The sequence below is a fragment of the Artibeus jamaicensis genome, unplaced genomic scaffold, assembly GCF_021234435.1.
Source record: "Artibeus jamaicensis isolate MK-2021 breed Jamaican fruit bat unplaced genomic scaffold, CSHL_Jam_final contig_519, whole genome shotgun sequence".
Taxonomy (NCBI): domain Eukaryota; kingdom Metazoa; phylum Chordata; class Mammalia; order Chiroptera; family Phyllostomidae; genus Artibeus; species Artibeus jamaicensis.
The window spans coordinates 33,026,646-33,049,747 of NW_026521871.1; the positions used below are offsets into that span (position 1 = coordinate 33,026,646).

General features: G+C 38.1%; 1 protein-coding gene across 7 annotated transcripts in view; it reads right to left on the reverse strand.

The window, feature by feature from the left end:
• The window catches only part of TBC1D5 (TBC1 domain family member 5), a 485,401-nt gene that overhangs the window by 73,244 nt on the left and 389,055 nt on the right, over positions 1 to 23,102 (reverse strand). For all 7 annotated transcript variants that reach the window (XM_053668964.1, XM_053668967.1, XM_053668963.1 and 4 more), the window contains one exon: positions 11,924 to 12,009. In XM_053668964.1, coding sequence (XP_053524939.1) covers positions 11,924 to 12,009 — 86 coding nt within the window. The remainder of the gene's footprint in view (positions 1 to 11,923; positions 12,010 to 23,102) is intronic.

Sequence of the window (23,102 nt, forward strand, 5' to 3'; positions counted from 1 at the left end):
ATTTTCAGATATAAACAACTGTAAACTATGTACTTCTAGGAAAGGCAGACTGTCCATAGTTTGTTTTTAAGGCATGACAATTTTTAGGCCAAGTCAGTTAATATAGATCTTAAATATTACTAGCAGCATTCCCTACAAGAAATACTAAACCATTTGCAACAATTATTGCCTGTGACTTTACACTATTAAGGCACATATGCTAAATTAATGACAATGCAGTTATCGGAGATCTGATGGGCAGTGAAGATCGAACTGGATTAAAGATAGAGTGTAATGTGTAAATAGAGCTGAGATGAACAGCAAAAGGATTCTGCAATTAAGACATTAGATCACAAACCTGATGAGTGACAAATTCTGTGTGATCAAAGCCTTTCATTCCTATTTTCTACCACATACTATTACTAAGTAAGTAGTACCATCAAGGAAAGATTGTCTTGAAATTGTACCAACAACATGTTTTGGGCATGACTTCATTTACTAGCTTGAATCAGTAGCAAAAGGGCGTTTTTCTGAAAATTCATGAATCCTTCAAAACACCTGTACTAGAACCCAACCTGGGTTTACCGCTGGGCCCCATTTGTTCAGTTTCTGAGACTTAAAAAAAAATCTCTGAAACTCCTGGTGCCTCTTCCTACCCTCTAACTACCCTCAATCTCTTGTAGCCCAGCTTTCTAACCCACGTTCTACTGGAAGAACTTTTAGGGTCTCTAGTGCCCTCTTAATTGCCAGAGTCGCGAGCTGTTTTAATTCAACTTCTAAAACTGTCCTACAGATTCAAAGAACACATTATCACATCTGTAAAAATTTCCACAACTTTTCTTCTCCCAATATCCAAATCTTGGCCATGCACAAACGGGGGACAGTGGCCGAGAGGTGTGTGTGCCGTTCGCAGTCCAGAGGCACAGCCTCGTGGCAACGCTGGCCTACCCAGAGGGCCACAGGCCTCCTCTCCTCCCACACCTTGTCACTACATCACCAAAGGTCTACCAATCGCAGCTCCTTTCACCTACTGCATCATTCCCAACCATGAAAACAAGTATAAGACATACCGATAAAGCAAAATGCAGAGTTTGAAGAGACAGAACAAGCGTCAGAGGTAGACTCAGATACAGCAGGGATGTTGGAATGGTCAGACTACAAATTTAAAACAACTATAATTAAAATGTTAAGGGATCTAATGAATAGACAGTGAGTATAGACAGATGGAAAATTTATGCAGAGAGAAGGAAATTCTAAGGGATAAAAGAGAAAGGATAGAGCAAAAAAACTGAAACAAATGAAGAATGTCTTTGGTGGGCTTATTAGTAGATTGGACACAGCTGAGGAAAGAATCTCTGAAGTTGAAGATATTTCAACAGAAACTCTCCAAACTGAAAAGCAAACAGAAAGAGACAGAATCCCACCCACAGAAGAGAATATCCAGAAGCTGTGGGGCGACTATAATGGTGTAACATTCCCACAATGGGAGTAACAGAAGGAGAAGAAATGCGTGAAACAACAATGACGGAGGATTTCCCCAAATTAATGTCAGACACCACACCGCAGATCCAGGAAGCTCAGAGAACATCAAACAGGATAAATACCAGAATCACTATACTTAGTCATATTATTTTTAAGCTACAGAAAACCATAGAAAAAGAAAAACAACCCTGAAAGCAGCCAGAGGGAAAATCACCTTACCTACAGAGGAGTAAAGGTAAGAATCACATCCAACTTCTCAGTAAACCATGCAGGCCCGAAGAGAGTGGCCCCGGGGAACATGTGAAGTGCTGAGAGATAAAAACCACCCCTTTGAGTTCTGTACCCCATGACATTATCCTTCAAAAGTAAACACAGTGCCAACACAGAGTAAACAGTGTCTACAGTGCAGGAGGTAACTGACAACTATGGGAGATAGCTCTTGGAGACATTAACTTCCAGTGGAACTGAGTTTTGTACTTGCAAAATGGAGCAGAACAGAGGAGAGGTATGACCTTGAGCTGGAAGAGCAGCTGAAAAAGCTGGGGAGCAATCCTCCAATATGCCGCGGACGGCTTGGAGGGAAAGCAGTCCTTTTTTTGCCTGGCTTTACAAAATGAGACGAGTTGCACAAGTTGCAAAACATACCCGAAGATAGTTAAAAATCATGACAAAGGGAATTCTTTCTAAAGATTTAAGAGGCTCTGTTTAAAATATAAGTGCTCCTTTGCTTAGTAGAGGTTGCAGAATGAATTCTAGACACAGGGTCTCTCGTCCTGGCACAGGTGAGAGGCAGGGTTACAGGACAGCCCCCTGCCCCTCTCAGGTGTATCACCTGCTGTGTCAGTGGCTTCCTACCCTCTCATTCAGGGCACTGTTGAGAAGACAGGACCATGTAGGAGGCCTGGACACCAGTCTAGCCTTTGAGGAATGCTGACTCAGTCCCATTGCTAGATGTACGTTCATTTTTCTTCTGAGACCGTATTTTCTCATTTTTCCCTTTACTTTCTATCCTGTCTCCTTTTCTTCTATCATTTTCTCACCTTTATCTACCTATACTTGATTCCACCATAAAAACATAAAACTTATTTTTAAATTGTTCTCTGAAGTGCAAAAGGTAGCTGGAAAAATTAATTGATATACACATATAAAATAAATGTGTCCTTGGTTTTTGGATGGAAACAATATTCTCTTCACATTCCTGTATTTTTCAAAGTATATGATAATGACCTGCACTAAATGGATGCTGGCTCATATTTATTTCTTTTATGCTTATAGACATTGGTCTTTTAATAAAAAATTTAAAAGAGTTGTCAAGATTGTAATGTAGTACTTTTCAAGATGATTCTAACATCCAAGCTAACATTCGGGATGTATTTCTACTTACAAATTCCATAAATTGAAGGCTTCAAGTTCTATAAAATGAATTTTCCAATTTTCTTTAATTCTTTAACTTTGAAGTTGAGTGTAGCAAATTTGTATCAGTGGAAGACATATCTAACTCCAACCTTTTTGCCATATTGTGAGGTTTCCATTATCTTAAAAAATGAACTCATACCATACCTCAGGGACCTCTAGATTTTACAGGCTTTTCTTAAAACTAAACCAGGAAAACTAGTTTGCTATTCCTTATTCATAGGAGTCTGGCTTTCAACTGAAATGGGCTATGATTATTTTGCATGTGGTAGGCAAGCTCTTGTCGATGGGAGGGGAAGTAAAAGGAATAGTGCTCGTTAGGGATAAAAGGCTGGCGCCGACGGGTGAGCGGATGTAGCTAGACTGTGGGGCTTCCCTCACTGGGTCTGCACACAATTAGGAACAGTGGTTACTAACACAGCAAATAATAAGCAATTGTGCATTAATTATGGTATATAAAATCATTGGATAAACTCTCCAAGACATAGCTATAAAAACAAACATTGAAGTTTCTAGCTCCATAGTGGTAGTCTTCAACTAGTTTATTTTCTGACCCAATGTGTGACTCCTTCCATCAGTGACTGGTTCATAACAGCAGCATTTTCAGAGAACAGGGATTCTCTGGCCCAGGGGGATACATCAGAACGGAAGAGGATATGATACAGAGATGCCCGCCTGTCGGGTAATTTTGGCCTCTTCACTTCTCTTCCTTCACAAATGGTCCTCTGATGTATCTGATGTACTTTGAGGACATTTAATATCTTCATAGATGGAGAGGACAACAGGAAACTTGTACCTGGTTTCTCCTAGATGCCAGCCTTTTTCCTTCCCTGATTTTGATCTGTATCCTTTTGCCATAATACACTGTAACTATAACAGCCTTTCTGCATTCTGTGAGTCCTAGTGAATCACTGAAGCTGAGGGTGGTCTCTGGGACCCTCAACAATGGAGAATAAGGAGAGGTAAATATTTCCTAGACAGGAAAACGAATGCACTAAACATAAAAGAAAAAAAACCTGATAAAATGAACTTCATTGACATAAAAATTTTCTCCTCATCAAAAGACATCATTAAGAAAATGAATAGGCAAGCTACATGCTGGGGAATAATATTTGCAGTACATATATGTGACAGACTCCTACCCAGAATATTTAAAGAATTCTTACAAATCGAGATTAAAGAGACAAACCCATTAAAAATAGGCAAAATATTTGAACAGATACCAACAAAAAGATATGTAAATCACCAACATGCTATGAGAAGATGCTCAACATCACTAGTCATCAGGAAAATGAAGATCAAACCACAATGGGATACCATGCTCATACTAACTAGACTGGACAAAATCAAACCACTGACAATAGCAAATGTTGGCAAGGATGTAGAGCAATTAGAACCCTCATATATTCCAGGGGGGAGTGGAAAACGTGTAAGTACTTTTAAAAAACAGTTTGGTCATTTCTTATAAAATCAGGCATACGTCTATCTGATAGAGCAATTTAATTTCTAAATGTTTACTGAAGAGAAAGACAGACATATATCCACAAACAACAATAACATGAACAAACATCATCAAAACATCTATGCGAGAATGTTCAAAGCCGCCTTATTTATAATACCCCAAATCTGGAAATAACCTAGTATCTATCAGCAGAAAAACAGATAAACAACCTGTGGTATATTCACAGAATGGAATGCAACTCAGCAATCTAAAAGGAAGAATGAGTGATACGTGGTACATACAACAACGTGGATGAATTATAAAGACATTATGCTGAACAAAAAAAAAGCTAGACATGAAAGAGTGCATATTGTGTGGTCTCATTATGTGAAGCTCAAGAAAAGGAAAAGCTAATAATACGTGGTACTAGGGTTGGAACCAAATGCAGAGGAACACAAGGGAACTCTCGGTGAAAGAAACAGTTACTCCAGATACTTTTTTTGGATGGTGGTTACATGGGTTATGTCCTATAACACACTGTCGAAACTCATCAGACCAAATGCTTCAGATATGTGTATTGTGCACAGAGTATACATACATTTTTAAAAAGGAGAAAGATCTCTTTACTCTGGACTAGATAAGAGATAGTATTACCATTCTACCTTACTGGTTGGAAATTAACAACTCTCTTTAATACAACGGTACGAGTACTGCAGATATAGATGTGCTTATAGTATAAATTCTTAGTTATTTGGCCATAAAATATTACAAAATTACATTTATATAAAAATCAGTGTCCTCTGAAATTCTGATTAGCTAATTAAGTACTAATACTGCTAACCATGGATTTCTTGGCTTCAAGGCTTTAGGAATGTTATTAGCACTTTATTTCTTTACCATATTTTAGTAATAAAGCACTTCTGAAAAAAGGCAGTCAATATAATAAAAGTTTACTTAAAAAATCTTGTTGGCCACATAAAATGATCAGACCATATAAAATGAAAGTTGTCCAGGGAAATTTTATGATGTCTTTTTGATATTCAAAACTACACTTATTTATTCAGTCATTACACTAAGTATTCACTGAATACTATAAACAGTGCTATGCACTGTGCTAGGCCCTGGGCCTACAAAGACTCTAAGACCCAGTCTCTGACATTACTGTAAGTTATTCTACATTTAAAGCTAAAATCTTTGATTTATTTAATAATATTTGAATTTGTTCTCTGTGCCAGCAACTGAGGAAATAGCAACGAAACTCACATTCTAGTCTAAGACTAGAGCTGTTGGAAGACTCCTGTGATTCCTGGGATCCCCCACTTTCTCCGATGGTCTTGTTGGGCCAGGCCCTGACAGGATCACTCCTAAGCTGAGGCAGTTCCTGATCCCAAAGGCAGAAGGAGAATTACTAGTCACTAGGTTCTTGGATTAAGAATAAACTGAATGCCACCAGTCCTTAGTCACATGCAACTCAGTGGAGGAATGTAAGAGGCACCTTCAGAACCCAGGGAACCCTCTTGTTAGAATCTTCTTTCCCTGGAGCCTCGCTTCCTTTTAGATCTCTTGCAGAGGTCCTGACAAGGGGCCTTGTGCAGAGGGCCTGTCTATCTGCTAGAACTGTAATCTGGCATCTTTTGTCATTGATATCAGTTAAAATGTAGACTAAGCTCTGACACGGAGCAGAAAAAAGCTGGGGATGTCGGTCCAGAGACTGTTCCTGCTGATTTGCTGAGGGGAGAGATCAGGACCTAAGCTTGGGTTCTCCCATCATTATTAAGGCTTTATTTAGTCAAATGACATTACCTAATTTGGGTGATATGAAATTGCTTAAGCAAGTCAAAAGAATAACCACTGTGGAGCCATAAAAAGGCACCACTAGAGAAAGCAATGCATGTTCTTGAGGCTCGGCAGACAGCTAAGTGCCAGGGCTTCATCCCCCCTGCTGAACACCAAGAATCACAGGTTGTGAGAAACTATGTTGTGCCATTTGCAAAGCAGAAAGTCCAGGGGTGTTCTAGAATAAAGAAGGTATGTGATTCTACTCTTAATTTGAAATTGCAGTACTTAAAAACTATTCTGTTCCCTAACTACTCAATTGGGCATTTCAGTAGTCACAGATTCCCAAATAAATTAGATGGGTCTTTCTGAAGACTGGTCACAAATTAGATGCACTTATTTTTTTATAGCAGCAATTTCTGGTTATTTAAGGACAGAATTGGAACAAGATTTGAGTGTTAAATTGTGGTTCTGAGCTCTAAAGTTGAATGAATAAGAAAATGTCAATTCCCATTTTTAAAAAGAAAATTTGCAAGTAAGTAAAATCAGAGCACAGTGAATATTACCCACTCACGTAATGGAAAATCTACCACTAAAATACCTAGGCATTTGCTTTTAAAGACTTAATTATAGCAATCCATGGTAAAGCAGAGAAATCAGGCTTCTTGATTTCTAGAGCTATTTTTATCCATGAGATCACATGTCATCTTTGCATCCTCGTCCTGTGTTTGGATAAGCAACACCAACAGAAGTCCACTGCCACGGATGGAGCAGGTATCAGTTCCCTGCTTCAGGTTTACCTGTCTCTTGTCTATCCTCTACGTGCAGATCACTGTGGGAGGTCCCCTCACAGTAGAGATATCCCCTCTGCACCACCCCCTCGCCCCATCTTGCTGTTCAATGACAGACCCGTTGCGTTAACTTTTTAATAGACTCTAAACAGCAAAGAAAGTAGCTGCAAAACTAATGATGGCTAAAGGGCCCCTGATAAACTTCCGGAGAATAGGAGATACACAGAAAGATTTCTTGGGCAAGATTATCAAGTAGGCCTCTATTTACACTTGTTCGACGGGTGCCTAAGGGTATCTGCGCACCTTCACCAGTGCTGGCCTCCTCATTCATTCATTCATTCATTCACTCACTCATTCATTCAACACCACTTTGTTGAGGTTCAACTGACGTCTGCAAAACTATCACCACCATCTATACCATAAACATACCCACTACATCCAGAGTTTCCTCCCATACTCTTTATTTTTTTGTGATAACATTTAAAATAAGAGCTATCCTCTTAGGAAACTTTTAAGTATATAATGTGGTATTATTAAATATTTCTGTACAGTAGATCTCTAGGAATTAATCACCTCTGGCTCATTTATTTTTAATTTGCTAATTTAAAAGGTGAAAATGGTACTTTATTGGTAATTCGATTTGCATTATTATGAGTCTGAACAGTGTTTTAAATGTTTACTTAGTGTTTGTAACTCTCTTTTTTCATCCAGTGCCTACCACATTCTAGGCACTATTTTAGGTGCTGGGAGTGTAACAGTTATTAGGCAAACACTTAGAGTTTACACTTCAGTGCAAGAAACATGACAAAAACAAACAAAAAGCCCAACAATTTTTTTAAAAGCTACAAATACCATTTTGTGCTAAAAAATACAAAAACAAAAACAGTAAGAAAGTGCCCTGGCTGGTGTGGTTCAGTGGATTGAGCACCGGCCTGTGACCCAAAAGGCTGCTGGTTCAATTCCCAGTCAGGGCACACACCTGGGGTGCTGGTCAGGTCCCTAGTTGAGCATGTGTGAGATAGATGTTTCTCTTGCTCATCAATATTTTTCTGTCTTTCTCTTACCCTTCCCCTCTCTCTGCATATAAATAAATAAAATTTTTTTAAGTAAGAAAGCAAAGCAAAGGGACTGAGGAAAGGGGCCCACTATTTAAAAGATTTTATTTATTTTATTTTTAGAGAGAGGGGAAGGGAGGGAGCGAAGGAGGGAGAGAAACATCAGTGTGTGGTTGCCGCTTATTCGGCTCCCACTGGGGACCTGGCCCGCAACCCAGACATGGGCCCTGACTGGGAACTGAACCGGTGAGCCTTTGGTTTGCAGCCCATGCTCAGTCCACTGGGCCACACCAGCCAGGGCAGGGGTCCATTATTTTAGGTAGAGTCTTGAAAGAGAGGCTTTACGAAGAGGTGACATTTGCACAGAGACGGAATGGTACACGTGCCATGTGGATTCTAGGGGAAGGATCCAGGCACAGGGGAAAGCAAGACCAAAGCTCCTGAAGTGGGAACATGTTTGCGTGCCTCAGGAATAGTAAGCAGGCCAGTGTGGCTGCGGGCCAATGAACGACCGGGAAGGGAGGTGGTAGCAAATGGGCTTGGAGGGTTAGTAGGAGGCTGAATCATAGAGGCCACTGAAAAGGCTTTGGATTTTGTCCCAAGTGTCCTGGGAAGTCACTGAAGGGCTTGAGCAGAAGAGTGTTAGGATTGGACTTACATTAATGTGGCTACTGCGTGGAAAGGCGGAGGCGAGGAGATATAGGAAGACAGGTTAAGAGAAAAGCAATGGTGTGATGACTCGGTATTAGCAGATTTACAGAGAAGAGTGACTTGTTTCAGGACATGTTTTGAAGAGGACTTCCTAACAGACTTGATGTGTGAGGTGAGGGGAGTCAAGGGCAATTCTAAGACTTGATTCACTGGGTTGTACTATTTTTCATGATGGAGAAACACTTCAGGAGTAACAGGTATGTGGAGTCAGAATCAAGAGCTTTATTTAAGAAAACACTAAAACTGAGATGCACAAAGGACATCCAAAAGGAATTACTGAGTAAGCAGCAGTATATATGAGTCCAGAGTTTAAGGACAGAGGCCAAACTGAGGTAAATGAAGCCTTCAGTCATAAATGGTACTGAAAGCCACGGACCTGGGTTGAGATCCTCTAAGGAAGGAGGACAGAGCAAGGAGCGCTGGAGGGGCTTTCCGCCCCTTTGGGCTGGATCTGATGCGGGGCAGGATGGCCACTGAGACAGGAGCTTGGCTCTCACTGAACTGCCAAGTCCTTTATACGCTAATGATGCTGCATTTTGCCTGTTGCTTCCAATACAAACATTTCCCCAATTTTCTGTTTGTGTTTGATTCAGTTTATTTTACTTCTGACACAGCTACTTAAGAACAGTTGTAGAGTAAAATCTACCAGTCATTCCTGTTGCGGCTTCTTCCATTACTTTTAAGGTTAAAAAGCCTTGTAATAACTAGAGGTCGGTCACACAGCCACTTGTATTCTATTTCTGCGTTTGCTTGTTTGAGTGCACTTTGATTCACTGGGAATTTATTTTAGTATGGGGTAAGGTTATAAGTTGATACATTTTAAAAAGATTTATCAAGTTTCCCAGCACCATTTATTAACTCTTCTCTTGCTCACTGCTCTGTGACATCTTCACATAGTATGTTTCATTTGGTTCAATTTCAATTTCAAGCCTTGAAATTACAACAGAGATGATGAAAAACCTCCCTTCCAATTGTCAAAATAATATACTTTGTATAAGAATCTTAATGTGCTTATAAGAAAATATATAAAACAAAATCAACATTTTTCAGAAGGAAAATACAGGGATGAAAAGCTAAATAAAAGAAATATAAAACGTGAAGGGGAGAAAAGGAAGGGCACAGTCCATTTCCTTTCTTGAAAAAAAAAGTACATGTTGAAACATGTAAACAGGGACTACAACGATACATACAGCAATATTTGTCAAGTACCCGCCCAATACCACCTAGGTGTCACCTCGGGGCCATGAGTGGTTTGTAAGACAGGGGCTTAGGTTTTAGTGGGGAAGTTGGGGAGACAGATGATATGTAGACAAATGAAGAATATAACCAGTTTGAAATGAATGCTATGAGGAAAACAAGATTGGGTAATGGGTAGAGAGAGAGAGAGTAGGGGAGGGAAAGAACAAGGAGAGGTTAAGAGCAGCTCTCTGACATGACTGTGTGGGCTGAGCCCTATGTGAAGAGGTCAGGAAGATGATGGGAGGGGAGCAAAGAAGAGGGGGAGCAGAAAGAGGTAAGGTCAAGGACAGAAGGGGTGGAGGAAGATGGGATCATCAATGGTAAGAGGAAGCCTTTGTGGGCGGGCATTAAGTGGGAAGCATGATGTAATCTGCTGTAAATGGAGAGTTCTTCGGCTGTTGTGTGAAGAAGCTAATCTGGGGCAGGGGCGAGAAGACAGGGAAGAGAGGAAGGGACTTCAGTTAGAAAGATTTTGTATAGATTAAGTGCCTAAAATATCTTGTTCTTTTAACAAAACAAAATGAAATACTTGACATAACAGAGTAAATAAAAGTGACTAGACTGTAAGGTTCCTGAGGGCAGGGATTTTTGGCTGGTTCGTTCACTGTGTGCCTCCAATGTGTAGCATAAGGAGAGTCTGGCACTCATTAAAAATTTGTTAAATAAAATCAACAAAGTGACTACAGGGAATAGCCTTCTATTTGTGAAACAAGAATCAGATGAAATGAACATCAGAAAAGGGCCTCTGAGAAGACTCCTGGGCCATAAAACTGGTCTCATAATTACACTGTGCATCACAATATGAGGCAGATTTCAATCAAGGATGGGTAATTTAAAGTAAGATTACACTGAAACACAGTTGAAAATACAGGTTTACTGCTAATGCTTAATTCTAAACATTGTACTAACATGTTTACTTTTTGCCACTTTAGGGAAAAGAGGACAGTATCACAAAAGTTGGGGCTTGGGAAAGTTAGCTTAAAATCATAAATAAGTACATGTATTAGAAATCTTGGTCCAAAGTTTTTGTCTTTTTCAATCCAAGTTAAATATTCTCTGTCCTCATTAGTTGTGGTTTTTAAAAATAACACTCCTATCTCTTCCTCCATTTTATAAAAAAAAAATACAAGTTCAAATTTAGCCACCTTCTTGTAAACTTCTCATCCCTTAGATGATGAGTTTCTACAAGGCAGAAGTATGTCCTCTTTCTAACTTCCCTGGTAAGAGCAGAACACGTGGTGTGTGCCTGCTCCGTAAATGTACATTTCAGTTGCCGAATTCCAGCTGAAGAAAAGCTAGCACAAAGGCAAGATGCTTAAGGAAGAAAATGCGGACAACTTGGCAGCATTTATCATTACTAACATTTTAGGTTCCTAGAGTAAACTTTGAAATTACATTCTAATTTGAGATGGTTCTGGTTTGACAAGTTAACTCTTGAGACATCTGAGTACAGTATTATGAAAGAACAAAACTGTTCATCAACCCTTTATGCCAAAGTTAATTTCTTTTAAAAGTAGGATTTTAATGTTCTTTAATTCCTAAAGTGACCCTTAAAGTTTCTGTGTATGCAATCACAAAGGCACACACAAGATGCATTTATAAGCTTATTGTGTAGTTCCAAAGACAGTTGGGAAAATCAATTTTAATTTTGTTACTGAAATAATTTAAAAATATGTTACAGAACTGCGTCTTTTCAATCAACAGCAAGGATCTAGAAAGAGATTACACAAGCAGGCACACTTTATTTAGGTTTATTAACGTTAGAAACATTAAGTTGCCTGACTTCGAACTGTTAAAGTACTCTTCCTTAATTTTTTGTCTCACTACTGACATCGATGTATACCATTTTCTTATGCCTTTAAAAAGAACTCAGATAAAAATACTTGGATAATTTATTTAACAAAGATTCATGATATTCATTAACCACTGATATGCTAAAAACGGGAAAATTCTTTTCAGCAGTTGTGCAATATTTCCTGATGATCTCTGAGAATACCGTTGTGGCGTATGCCTTTCATTGGATAAAGAGGACTCACCGGCTCTTGTCCATGAGGTCTGCTCCCCTTGCTTTGTAATAATCCAAATTTGGATGGAACTGATAAGTCACTGGTCTTGGATTTTTCTATAAAAGAAAGAATTAAAATGTATAAAGCTATTTATGTTATACATTAGCATATAAAATGACAAAATGATTGTTTTTATATTCTTTCAGAAAAAATACATAAAATAAAGAAGTTTAATAAGTAGTATGCTTGGACTTTGCTTTTATTGTTGAAGTTTTGTAACTGACAGTCCTGAGTAAAGACTGAAATTCTTTTAATATCTTTTTCTTTTCCTTATCTCATAGCCCATATTGATTTATTTCTCTCATTAAATTTACTTTTGATGATTTTGATCACTTTCAATGCGACTTTCCAAAACACAATATAATAAAATCACAACAAAACTGAGAAATGATGAGATTTCAGGGGAGCACAATCTATGCTAATGACCAGGAGATACAAAGTGTCAAGAATTCTGCATTTTGGAGGAAGAGTAAGAGAAATGCGTCCGTTTCTGACACAGAGAATGCTAAGTATGCCCACTAGATGGCGCACCGAGTCTTTCTTCAGAAACGAGTCAATTATTTCAAGAATTCAGCAACTCTTTTCAAGTTAGCAATTTCTATGTCATCTATTCTTACATACTAGTTTAATAAGTGCCCAAGTAGTGAAAATACTAGCAGGGTATCAGCACAATACAAAAGCAAATTGACCAAAAAGCACATTTTTATAAAAGCACATTTTATACACTGTCCTTTCTCATATTTAATATTATTTATAAACATTACAGAAATGTCCTTGAGTCATAAGTCAGGTGTGTCTAAAATGTTGCTATTAATGTAATGTGTCTATTTATTTAAATGTATCAAGTTCCTCGTGGACAAAAAATTAACCTACTTTATAAAAAATGTAACATGTTAATAATGCATTACTCAAATGAATACCGTCCTTTCTAAAATGTTCAATTACATCTATTTTTATTTAAAAACTTTAAAAACTTATGTGTTCCAATGTTCCCCTGAGCACATAATTAGGACTCTGAACCAGGACATGCCCTGTCCTTTAAAAGACCCATCTGCACACAGAAAGGCTGCGTTTTATCTTAACGGAAAATTACCAATATGTTTTTACATCAGTCCTTGGAGACATAAACCTACGGCACTGATACACTTGCATGCAGGCGGGGGTATATAATTGCTAAGGTTAAATAGTTTGAAATTCATCAAGCTAACAAGCTGCATCTTAATGGCCGTGATGGACCTTTTCTTTTCCTGCTGAAAGAGGATATTTACACAGCTCAACCCTTTCATATCTCTTCCAAGTCAGCCCTAATCATCTAACAAAAATGACAATCCCTTGATTTAGCTCCAGCTACTACTCCACTGGTTTGGTATTCAACACACAGTTTTAAAATAATCAAATCTGAATTGCCTTGATGAAGATAACTGATGCTTCCATGACTACCATACTATTAAGTCTAACAGTGCAACTCTTCTCTCTCGAGGAATTAGATCGGTTTCCCTGTGGTAGCTGATGACAACCTGGACTCAGTACAGTGGGAAAATCCGACAGAGGTTAAAGCCACTGGCAGATCAGCAGTGCCTCCTGGTTTGTTTAAAAAAATTAACTCCCCAAGACCATCCCTCATGACTAATTTTGTCCTTTATTTTCGGTACCTGGAAGTACATTTTGTTTTTGTTAATACAAAGGACTTTTGTTCTCTGACTTCCAACAAACTAATAAAGGATTATGTTACCTTTGGCTGGAAAACAATGAAAGAGGGGACAGCTCCATTTCTTGAAACATCTTTATAAAGAAATGACAAGCAATTCAAGACGGAAGTGCTGATCTATCTAAGCACTTAAAGCCATTATTAGGAATAATGATCTAACTTGAACATATGAATGAGGCTCAAGTATTGCTTTCACTGAGGACTATTTAAATTCCTGGGAGACTTACTAGTATCAAAGGAAGATGCAGTTTAAAGTACCACTATACTGGGACTTAAAAAAAAAAAGAATCAAAAGAGAATGTTGAAAAACAGCATTTGAAATGTGAGAAAATAAAATCAGAGGTTCTCGTTAAAAGCTATTCAGCAGGATTTCCTGTCTGCGAGGACGGTGCTGCACCTACAACGTTAGGAGTGGACATGCGCGGCCTGGGCTGGCGCTCACTGTCCACTGGAGGTACAGGGGCGTCAGGAACGCAAGCTTCATTTGTAATTTAAATTTTTCCTAGTAACCACATTAGAAAAAGAAAAAGAACAGTGAAATTAAATGTAACAGTATATTTAGTTAATTCAGTATAATCAAAATATTGTCATTTTAACATGTAATCAATATAAAAATTATTGAGCTGATATTTCACATTCTTTCTTTTGTACAAAAGCCTTTGAAATCCAGTGTGTATTTTAAACTTACAGCACATTTCATTTGGGGTCAGTTGCCCTTTAAGTGATCAATTGTTACATGTGGCTTGTATGAACAGCACAGAACTAAGTATCTGGCATATATGTTAACCAGTGTGTAGCTGGCTATAAAAATCTATCTATCTATCTATCTATCTATCTATCTATCTATCTATCTATCTATCTATGAATGAAAAGGGCACAAACACTTTTATATACTAACATTCAGGACTGACAGTTCTTCACTGTAGCATAATTCTTTTCTTTTAATTAAATTAGTTTTATCTCTTCTAAATTAAGGTCTTAAAAAATCAAGAAAATTTGGAACAATATCTTCTTACACAACTATGTACCAAAATAACAGTGGTAACTTAGGGGAAAAAAAATCAAGAAAATTTGGAACAATATCTTCTTACACAACTATGTACCAAAATAACAGTGGTAACTTAGGGGAATGAGATTAAATGAGCAGAATTCTAAAACTTTATGCACCTGAAACATTTTAAAAGTAAAGAGAAACTTGGTTTTATTACTTTAAAGAATATTTTCCAAACAAAATTTTAATTGTTTTTATACTCACTGAGGACACGCCTATTGATTTTAGAGAGGGGGTAAGGGAAGGAAGGAGAGAGGGAGAGAAATGTAAATTGGGTGCCTCTCATACACTCCGGACCAGGGACTGACCTGCAGCTTAGCCATGTGCCCTGACCAGGAATCAAGCTCTCAACCTTTCCATTTATAGGATGACTCTCTAGCCAACTGAGCCACACCAGCCAGGATTCCAAATAAAATTTTGTAGAAATATAACAGTTCCGACTTTCAATGTTTAAAGACCTGGAATTCCCTCTAACATATAGAGGCCACTAGAATTTTGCATATTTGAAGCTTTGTATGTAAGAAAGACCAGGCTACATAACAGCTGTAATTTCTCCTTGGGCAGAGCATGTGATGTCTACAACTTTAATGTTATGTTTTTGCTTAGATTGGAACAATCAGTACTTAATTTAAACCCGTTTTCACACAGTCATGATTCCAACTATTATAAGCTTTTCCAATCCCATGCACATTAAAAAAAGCTTTTTTTTTTTTTTGGTGGCGTTTTTTCTTTGATAGAAAGATAGCAAAATGGTAATCACATCTTTACTCACATTGGTCTGTGTACAGAGGGATACCAATTATGTTTCATGACCTGGGGAGTCTATGTCGCTCTACATGAAGATACTGAAATTACAAACCCAGTCTACCTTGGTTTACCATTCCTTTCCGAGACCACCCAGATGGCCTTGAAATAAGTCTACAAGATTGCAGCTGGTTAACTTCCCAACTACCATTCAATTCTTCTTTGTTGACAAGCTGGTGGAGCTCTTCTTAAAGCTTCGTATTAACCCCTTTTTATGGTAATATAAGAAGAATGCTGAAATTTCCACTCCTGGCACAGACGGGCTGGTTTTGGGGAAGCAACTTAAAGCTCTGGGGACAAAATGACTTACAGAAGCAGAATAGACAGTGGTAGAAACAAGTGACCCAGAGGGAACTATATGGAAAAACCAAACCAAAGCAAACCAGTGCTGCACTTCTGAATTTCCAAAACACTTTTGTTAATTTGGCATCATCACAAAGGCAATTTGCAAACAGTACTCCATACCAACAAGCAATAGAAGGGATAAAACTAGGTGACATCTATCTAATCTTGCTGCTATAGTTCACATTCTTCATTTCTAGGTCTATATTTTTGAGAGTAAGCTTGTTCCTTACTGTAATTTCAGGCAAAACAAACACCCCGTCCTTACTGAGTTGGACTTCTGATGGTGGACAAGTCCTCTCTGCTCTGTTCCACTGGAAGTCTATAGATCAGCCTAGGTCATTATAAACAGTACTTTCTAAACTGATTAGATTGATCCCCTAACTCCCAGCCCTCACGTATAGATGATTACCTCCTTTTGAATGGGTACACGGAAACTCCACAAGAAAAGATACTAAAGTACTCGTCCTGTTTTGAATGGCACAGTGACTTTCAGAGGGCTATTTATAAATACAGAACTGAAAAGAGCCAAAGAAAAGCAAATACAATGATCCCTGTTCTAATCTACAAATGTACCAGAAGGAGTTGAGGAAGAGTTCAGATTATACGTTAAAAACAAAGAGACCAGGGAAAACATAACAACTCTTCTGCTTTAAAGGCCCAGGACGCCTAGTGGGGGAGGCAGGGGATTGGGAGTCAGGGGGCCTCCTGCCCCACCCACTCCCACTGCTGAGCCACCGTGAGGCGTCGGCTCCACTCCCAGCTTGGGTTCCCTCATATGCAAAACTGCAGTGAGGATTAAATGAGACAATGGACATTGAGTGTACAGCACAGTGCTGGGCACTTGATAAAAACGCCGTGTGATGGAAGCTAAGATTGCCATCTGGTGGCACTGGGCACTCACAAACAGACCTTTAATTTGAGAGCAGATTTCATAGCTTCATCACTTAAAATCCATGATAACAAACAGGAAGAGAAAGTGATGTTTCATACTTTCAATGATCATATTTAAATTTAGGGGACATTCTTCTAAATGATTCATTTTTAAGAAGCAAAGACATATATACTTAGGAAAATATCACACACACACTGGATCTCGTATGTGGGAAGAAAGGCTGTCTTCTTTCTGAAGATTATATACATTTATGACTTTTTAAGAAATTGTAAAACCATACTGTGCCATTAATGCACGTTTGCCAGCTTGTGATTACAATAATTAAAGTGATTTCCTGCAATATGTCTAAATTATTATCATTTTTGTAGTTTACTGGTCACAATTTTTACATTAAATTAAGCTGATACAGTTCCTATAGTGCTTGTTTAATAGCCAAGGTTGATTTAGATTTACGACACTATGCATGTTTGGAATGAAGAAAATAACATATTTGACAAATAAAGAATTACTTAGTTTTCTTTTCCCTAATATTTTGCTACCAACCCTTAATTTTTAGCATGCTGGATTAGAAGAGGGGAAAAAAATAAGGCTCCGAAGGAAGAACAGCACTGTGAAAACATGTCGAACGTTTCTCTTTGATGAAAAATGAGACTCTTATTTTAGTGAATATGTTATTGCCTCAATGCTGGGGGAAAAGCAACCGTCATTAGAAAAACGAATTGCTCAGCTGTTATAAGCAAAAAGCTCTGGGGGAATTTCTCGGGACCCCAAAGGCAAAGCATTACAGGGTTATGCAAACATATGTTGCAGGTGTTTTAGGGGAGACAGGTGGGCAAACCTCCGCCACGGAAGAGGAGTTAGTTTAATGCGCTGTAACGGGAACGAGATAACCAAAATGCATCCAAGTGCAGAGATGCCGTGGCACCAGCTTACTGGAGCTGCAGAGCAAAACTCTCCCTAAAATAATTACCTTGTTAGTGCCAAGCTAACAGAATTTTCCCTTCTTATAGTTTTATAGGAAACAAACACTGCCAACTACTTAAAACAACAACAACAACAACTAAAGGTATTTTAAACTTGGAACAAAGAACAGCCTGAAATAGCGATAATTATCCAAAAAAGATAAGGATGAAGTATTGTTGCCTTTATTTAAACAAATATTCCTAAGGAGACAGTTTGTTGTAATATCCCCTCTTTGGTTCACTAGGCAACATAGATTTATCATAATTCTCCTAAAGCCTAAGATATTTCTATATTAAAATGCTAATTTTGTCTTTTCTTTTGCCTGTAATTAAAGCTGGGGAAATCTGTGATCTGATATTCGCCGATTGCTAGAGGGTCCGCAAAGGTCTCACCATGTCTGCTTCTTATTGCCACAGACTGCCCCCTTCATTGAAATCAGACACAGGAACACTTCGGATCGAAAAGGCGGATGTTCAATCCTAAATGCTCACAACACTCTCAGTTAAAAAATACATAAGATAACTGGTATTATGCGGATATTGCTATCAAACCTAGATTTGTATTTTATTTCTTTCTTCATTTATCTGAGTTGATCTTTTTATATTACTTATTGAGACAACACTCATTTACTATACATACTTATGTATAATAGTAGATTGAGTCATGCCTTCCTATACAACCCATGCTGTAAATGAAATGTCAAATACGCATCATTAAAAAGAAACTCACAAAACATCAGGTTTGGAAAATGAAAACCTGGTTTGATTTTTTACAATATTACCAAATCCAAAATGTGGATACAAAGCATTCATCAAGTGAACACAGATCTTCATAAAAAATAAATCTCTGTACAATAACAAAACCGTAAATTAGAATAGTATTTCAGTACCAAGTTTAAAGTGACCTCTGGTTTATATAGCTGTATTTCCTATTTTGACGGGAAGTATATAGCAACTGACAGAAAAATTTTAATTATTCAATTTTTGCATCTACATATAAAAACTAAAAAAAAAAAAAAGAAGAAAATTTATAAGGCCTAAAAAAATTTTAAAAAGCAAGCAAAGAATTGTGAATTGGGTAAAGACACAGACAAAACCTCTGAGCCCACGCCAGCCTCATTTCACATACTGAATGGGCCCAATTCCCTACAGCGACATCCCCACCTCCACCCTGGCAGGCCGAGATCTCAGATGGCAGAGAGGCACTTTAAACCACCTGTGCGTTATGCTCGATGATAGCTTCACACAATATAGACACCAAAAGAGAAATATTTTTTCCTTTTCTAATGTATTTATATTTTTGAACTTAGCATGCAGGAAGTTGCCAGATTAACATGCTCCTCAGTATATATAGATATGGAAGTAATTTAGGCCTATGCATTTTGCTTGTTATTAGTACTGGTCCTCAAAATACTCCTTTTGATAGCTGGTTACTCAACTTTCCACCTTTTCCCTTCCTTGAATGTAAGTGGAATGGGGAAGGAAAAGCCTTCGTTCAATGCTTCACAGAAATCTGGAAATCCATTTGCCTTTTCCTATCAGTGGTTCCCAACCTCCAATGACATAAAGGAAAAAAGAAAAGAGTTGATTTCAAAAACTGTTCCTAAATATTCCAGTTTGAGAAACAGACTTGAGAAACTACACTCTTTCATATAAAAATTATCATTGTAAATTTTTATATTCAGAAACGTTGAAAAATAAGTTTAAACAAATTATCATAAAAATAAAAGCAATAAAAAATGGATTTAGGCTATCTGAATTACCAAGATTCAGTCTATGTGACCCCACGGGCCCCAGCCCCCTGGGTTGACACATTTTGCCCCCTTCCTTTTCCCTATCTTCTTCCTGTTCGTTCCCTGATCCTGTAATTGTCCCGGCACACAGACCACGCTCCTGCGTGCTGAGGCCTGGTAAAAGGAGGCCTTGCACAGCCACACCTGGCATGTAAGTTTGGGAGTAATTTCAATGATACAGCATCTTGGCATTAAAAATTCATTTATTATATAAACCTACTCTAAGGTCATACACTTTCACTGTTTTTTTTTTTTTGTGTGTGATGCCTTCTAGTAAAACAGTGAAGTACCAGTACTGAACTTTGAAATACCTAAGTGAAGAGAGAAATGAGAAGACCAATATGAGTAACACACAGGTCAGAGCTATGTTTTTCTGAGTGAAACCAATCTCTACGCAGGGAAGTGTGTCGAGTTAGACCACAGGGGCCACTGAGATGAGACCACACAGACAGACTCATGCCTTTCTTGATTTTTTAAAATCTAGATTGCATGTGCTACTATAAAAAAAGAACCTGGTATCAGGTGTTAAGTTCTCTAAAGAGTAGGTGGTATATTACAAATGTTTTCTTTTTAAACAGTAACTTTTGATGCAGCCCAGCCTTAAAACCAAAGCCCCTTGAAATATCTAGTGTTCGCAACTGGCACAGGAATTGTGTGCTGCTCACAAAATACGCAGCAGCGCTGTTCTTAATCTTCTTTGTGCCCTGGACTACCCTGCTTCCTGTGAAGACTCTGGCCTCCTTTTCAGAATAAAGTATTTAAATGTGTAAAATAAAAGACATAAGATTATAAAGGAAACCAATTACACTGAAATACAGTGATCAAAATATTGAACACATTTATAACATAGTGATATGTGCTTTTATATTAACATATTAAATAAGATATAGTGGCTGATCCAATCATTACTATAATTTAGAAGTACTGATGAATGTAAAAATGGTATTTCAAGATATCTTCATCAACTCTAATGTGATATAAAATATCTGTGATTGCTATTAGTGAAAATGTTGTAGGTGCTGCTGATAATATTGCAGTTTGTTGCCTTCATCCATATTTGATATAAATAATAAATTTTAGGAAGGGCTTAGTAAAAATAAAGATGTAAATTTTTCCCACCCAAGTTCCTAGACCCCTGTTCTCCACTCTCCCCTCCCCGCCCTTACAAATTCCATACATAGATGTGGCCCTTTCTCAGAAACCTGAAAGTTTTGGATAATAGCTTTCTTCTTGGGAAGGTAGAGTTTTATGGGTCCCACTGTACTAGTTTATTAACCCTTTTACAGTATAAAAGTACACAGGGGTAATAGTCAAAATATAAAACAACTGCTATGGCACAGACAGCTACCAGTAAGGACAGAGGGGGACCCAGGAGCCAGGAGGAAATGCCCCAAGAGGGGGGCACCGTGGGGACTGTGCCAGGTTTTAATCCCTCAGGTACTGGATTCCTTTACATACTGATATAGAAGTATTTTGTAAAGGCTGTGGCTTAGCACCTGTACCTCATCTGAATGAATGAATGAATGAATGAATGAATGAATGGGCAGGGTGGCTAGGTGGGAGAAGAGGATGGTGGGGAAAGGCGTGGTTACAGTGAAGCAAGCTGTCTACTTCTGGAGAGCCCGCCCTCCTGTGCAACAACTCTGGCAGGGTTTCTGCTGCTGTGGGGCAGCTAATGGCACCCAGATTTGTAGAGGGTCGCTCCCCTAAGTGTGGCTGCTCACTCGCCACTTTGTTTTGTAAGTATCTGAATTTTCTTAGTTTGCAGCCAGACCCTTCAAGAAAATAACTCTAGGAGGTCTTCTTCTTTTTTTTTTTTTAAGAATCAAATCAGTTAGGGTCCGAGATGCCCCCAGGTTGGAACTCTGAAGCAGTGAGAAGAAAAAGGGCTGCATCTTTGTAGTGACTCAGAAAGAGGAAAGCACTCATTTCTCCGTGTACACTGTGTTTAAAACACCCTAGAGAGAGATGGCATTAAATGAAAGGAGTAAAAATGTAATTTACAAAACAGCATACAAATTATTTCTTTATATAAATATTAATTCTCTTTATATAAATATTTTTCAATTTTTATTTTATTTTTTAAATCAATAATTGACACATAACTCACAAATGTGTTTTTAGGTAAACTGATTGGGGTGACATGGGTTAAGACAATTATACAGGTGTCAGGCATACAATTCTACAGTTCATCATCTGTGTATGGTATTGTATGTTTACCACCCCAAGTTAAGTCACCTTCCATCACCACTTATTCTCTCCCTTTACCCTCTTCTACCTCCTGCTACCCCCCTTCCCTCTGGCAATCACCATTCTCTAATCTGTGTCCATGAGTCTCTCTCTCTCTCTTTCTCTCAGTCCCTCTCTCCCCCACCCACTTCTCTTTATCTTTCTTTCTTTCAAAAGGGTAAAGAGATTCAGCAAAGCAAAAATATGTAAATTAAAAAAATATTTTGCAGAATATTGACCAGGTGATCTTAAAATTCACATGGGAATGGAAGTGACTCAGAAGAGCCACAATTATCTTGAAAAAGATAAGCCAAATTCAGGGATTAATAATTCTATTTCATAACTTAGTACGAAGCTACAATGATCATTACAATGCGGTGCCAGAATTAAGGACAGACATACAGATCAATGAAGTAAAACTGAGAGTCCAGAAATAAACCCTCACATATATAGTTAATTAATTTTTGACAAAGGGGCAAAAAAATTCGATGGGGGGAAAGAAAAGATTTTTTTCAATATACACAATTGGATCTCCATATGCAAAAGACTGACTTTGGACCCTTACCTCACACCACACAATACGTTAAATCAAAGTGGATCACAACCCTAAATGTAAGAGCTAAGACTATCAAGCTGTTAGAAGAAAACAGAGAAGTAAATCTTGAGTTAGCAATGATTTCTGAGACATGACAGCAAAAGTACAAGTGATATAAGATTAATTAGTTAAACTTCATAGAAATGAAAAACATTTTGTGCTTCAAAGGACACCATTAAGAAAATGAAAAGATGATCCACAGATGAGATAAAGTATCTGCAAATCATACACCAGGTAAGATTCTTGTATTCGGAATATGAGAGTCAGATCCACCTGGTGTTTTGAGGAAGGTGTTGCAGACCTCTGCTCAGGGACGCTTTGCATAAATTTTACAGTTTGACCCCCCACAGTGCTTGGGAGTACCTCAGAATTACTCCCAATCATTAACCAAATTTATCTCTGAAAAGGAAAATTGGAAATAATTTTCCCGCCACACACTGTTTTAGGGATGTGGATGCTTTAACACATTGTTACTGCATGATTGCTTCAGTAAATCAAGAGTTTGGCTTCAGGTTTCTCTCCACACAGTGTCTTTCTTAGCTTTCTGACAGCTCCTTCCAGTTTATTCTCTATAGTGTTTACTGAAAATGTGTTGGAGAGACATGAATTGATGCAGTGGAGAGCTGTAAGATGTTTCGCAGAATCGTCAGCCCTGCATCTGACCATCATCACATTGTAAGTTGGGGCTGTTAGAGATTTTATTCTTTCTGGCCTTTTCTTGCAGTACGAGTGCCTTATGCACCACCTCTCTTTCCTTCTATAACAACGGC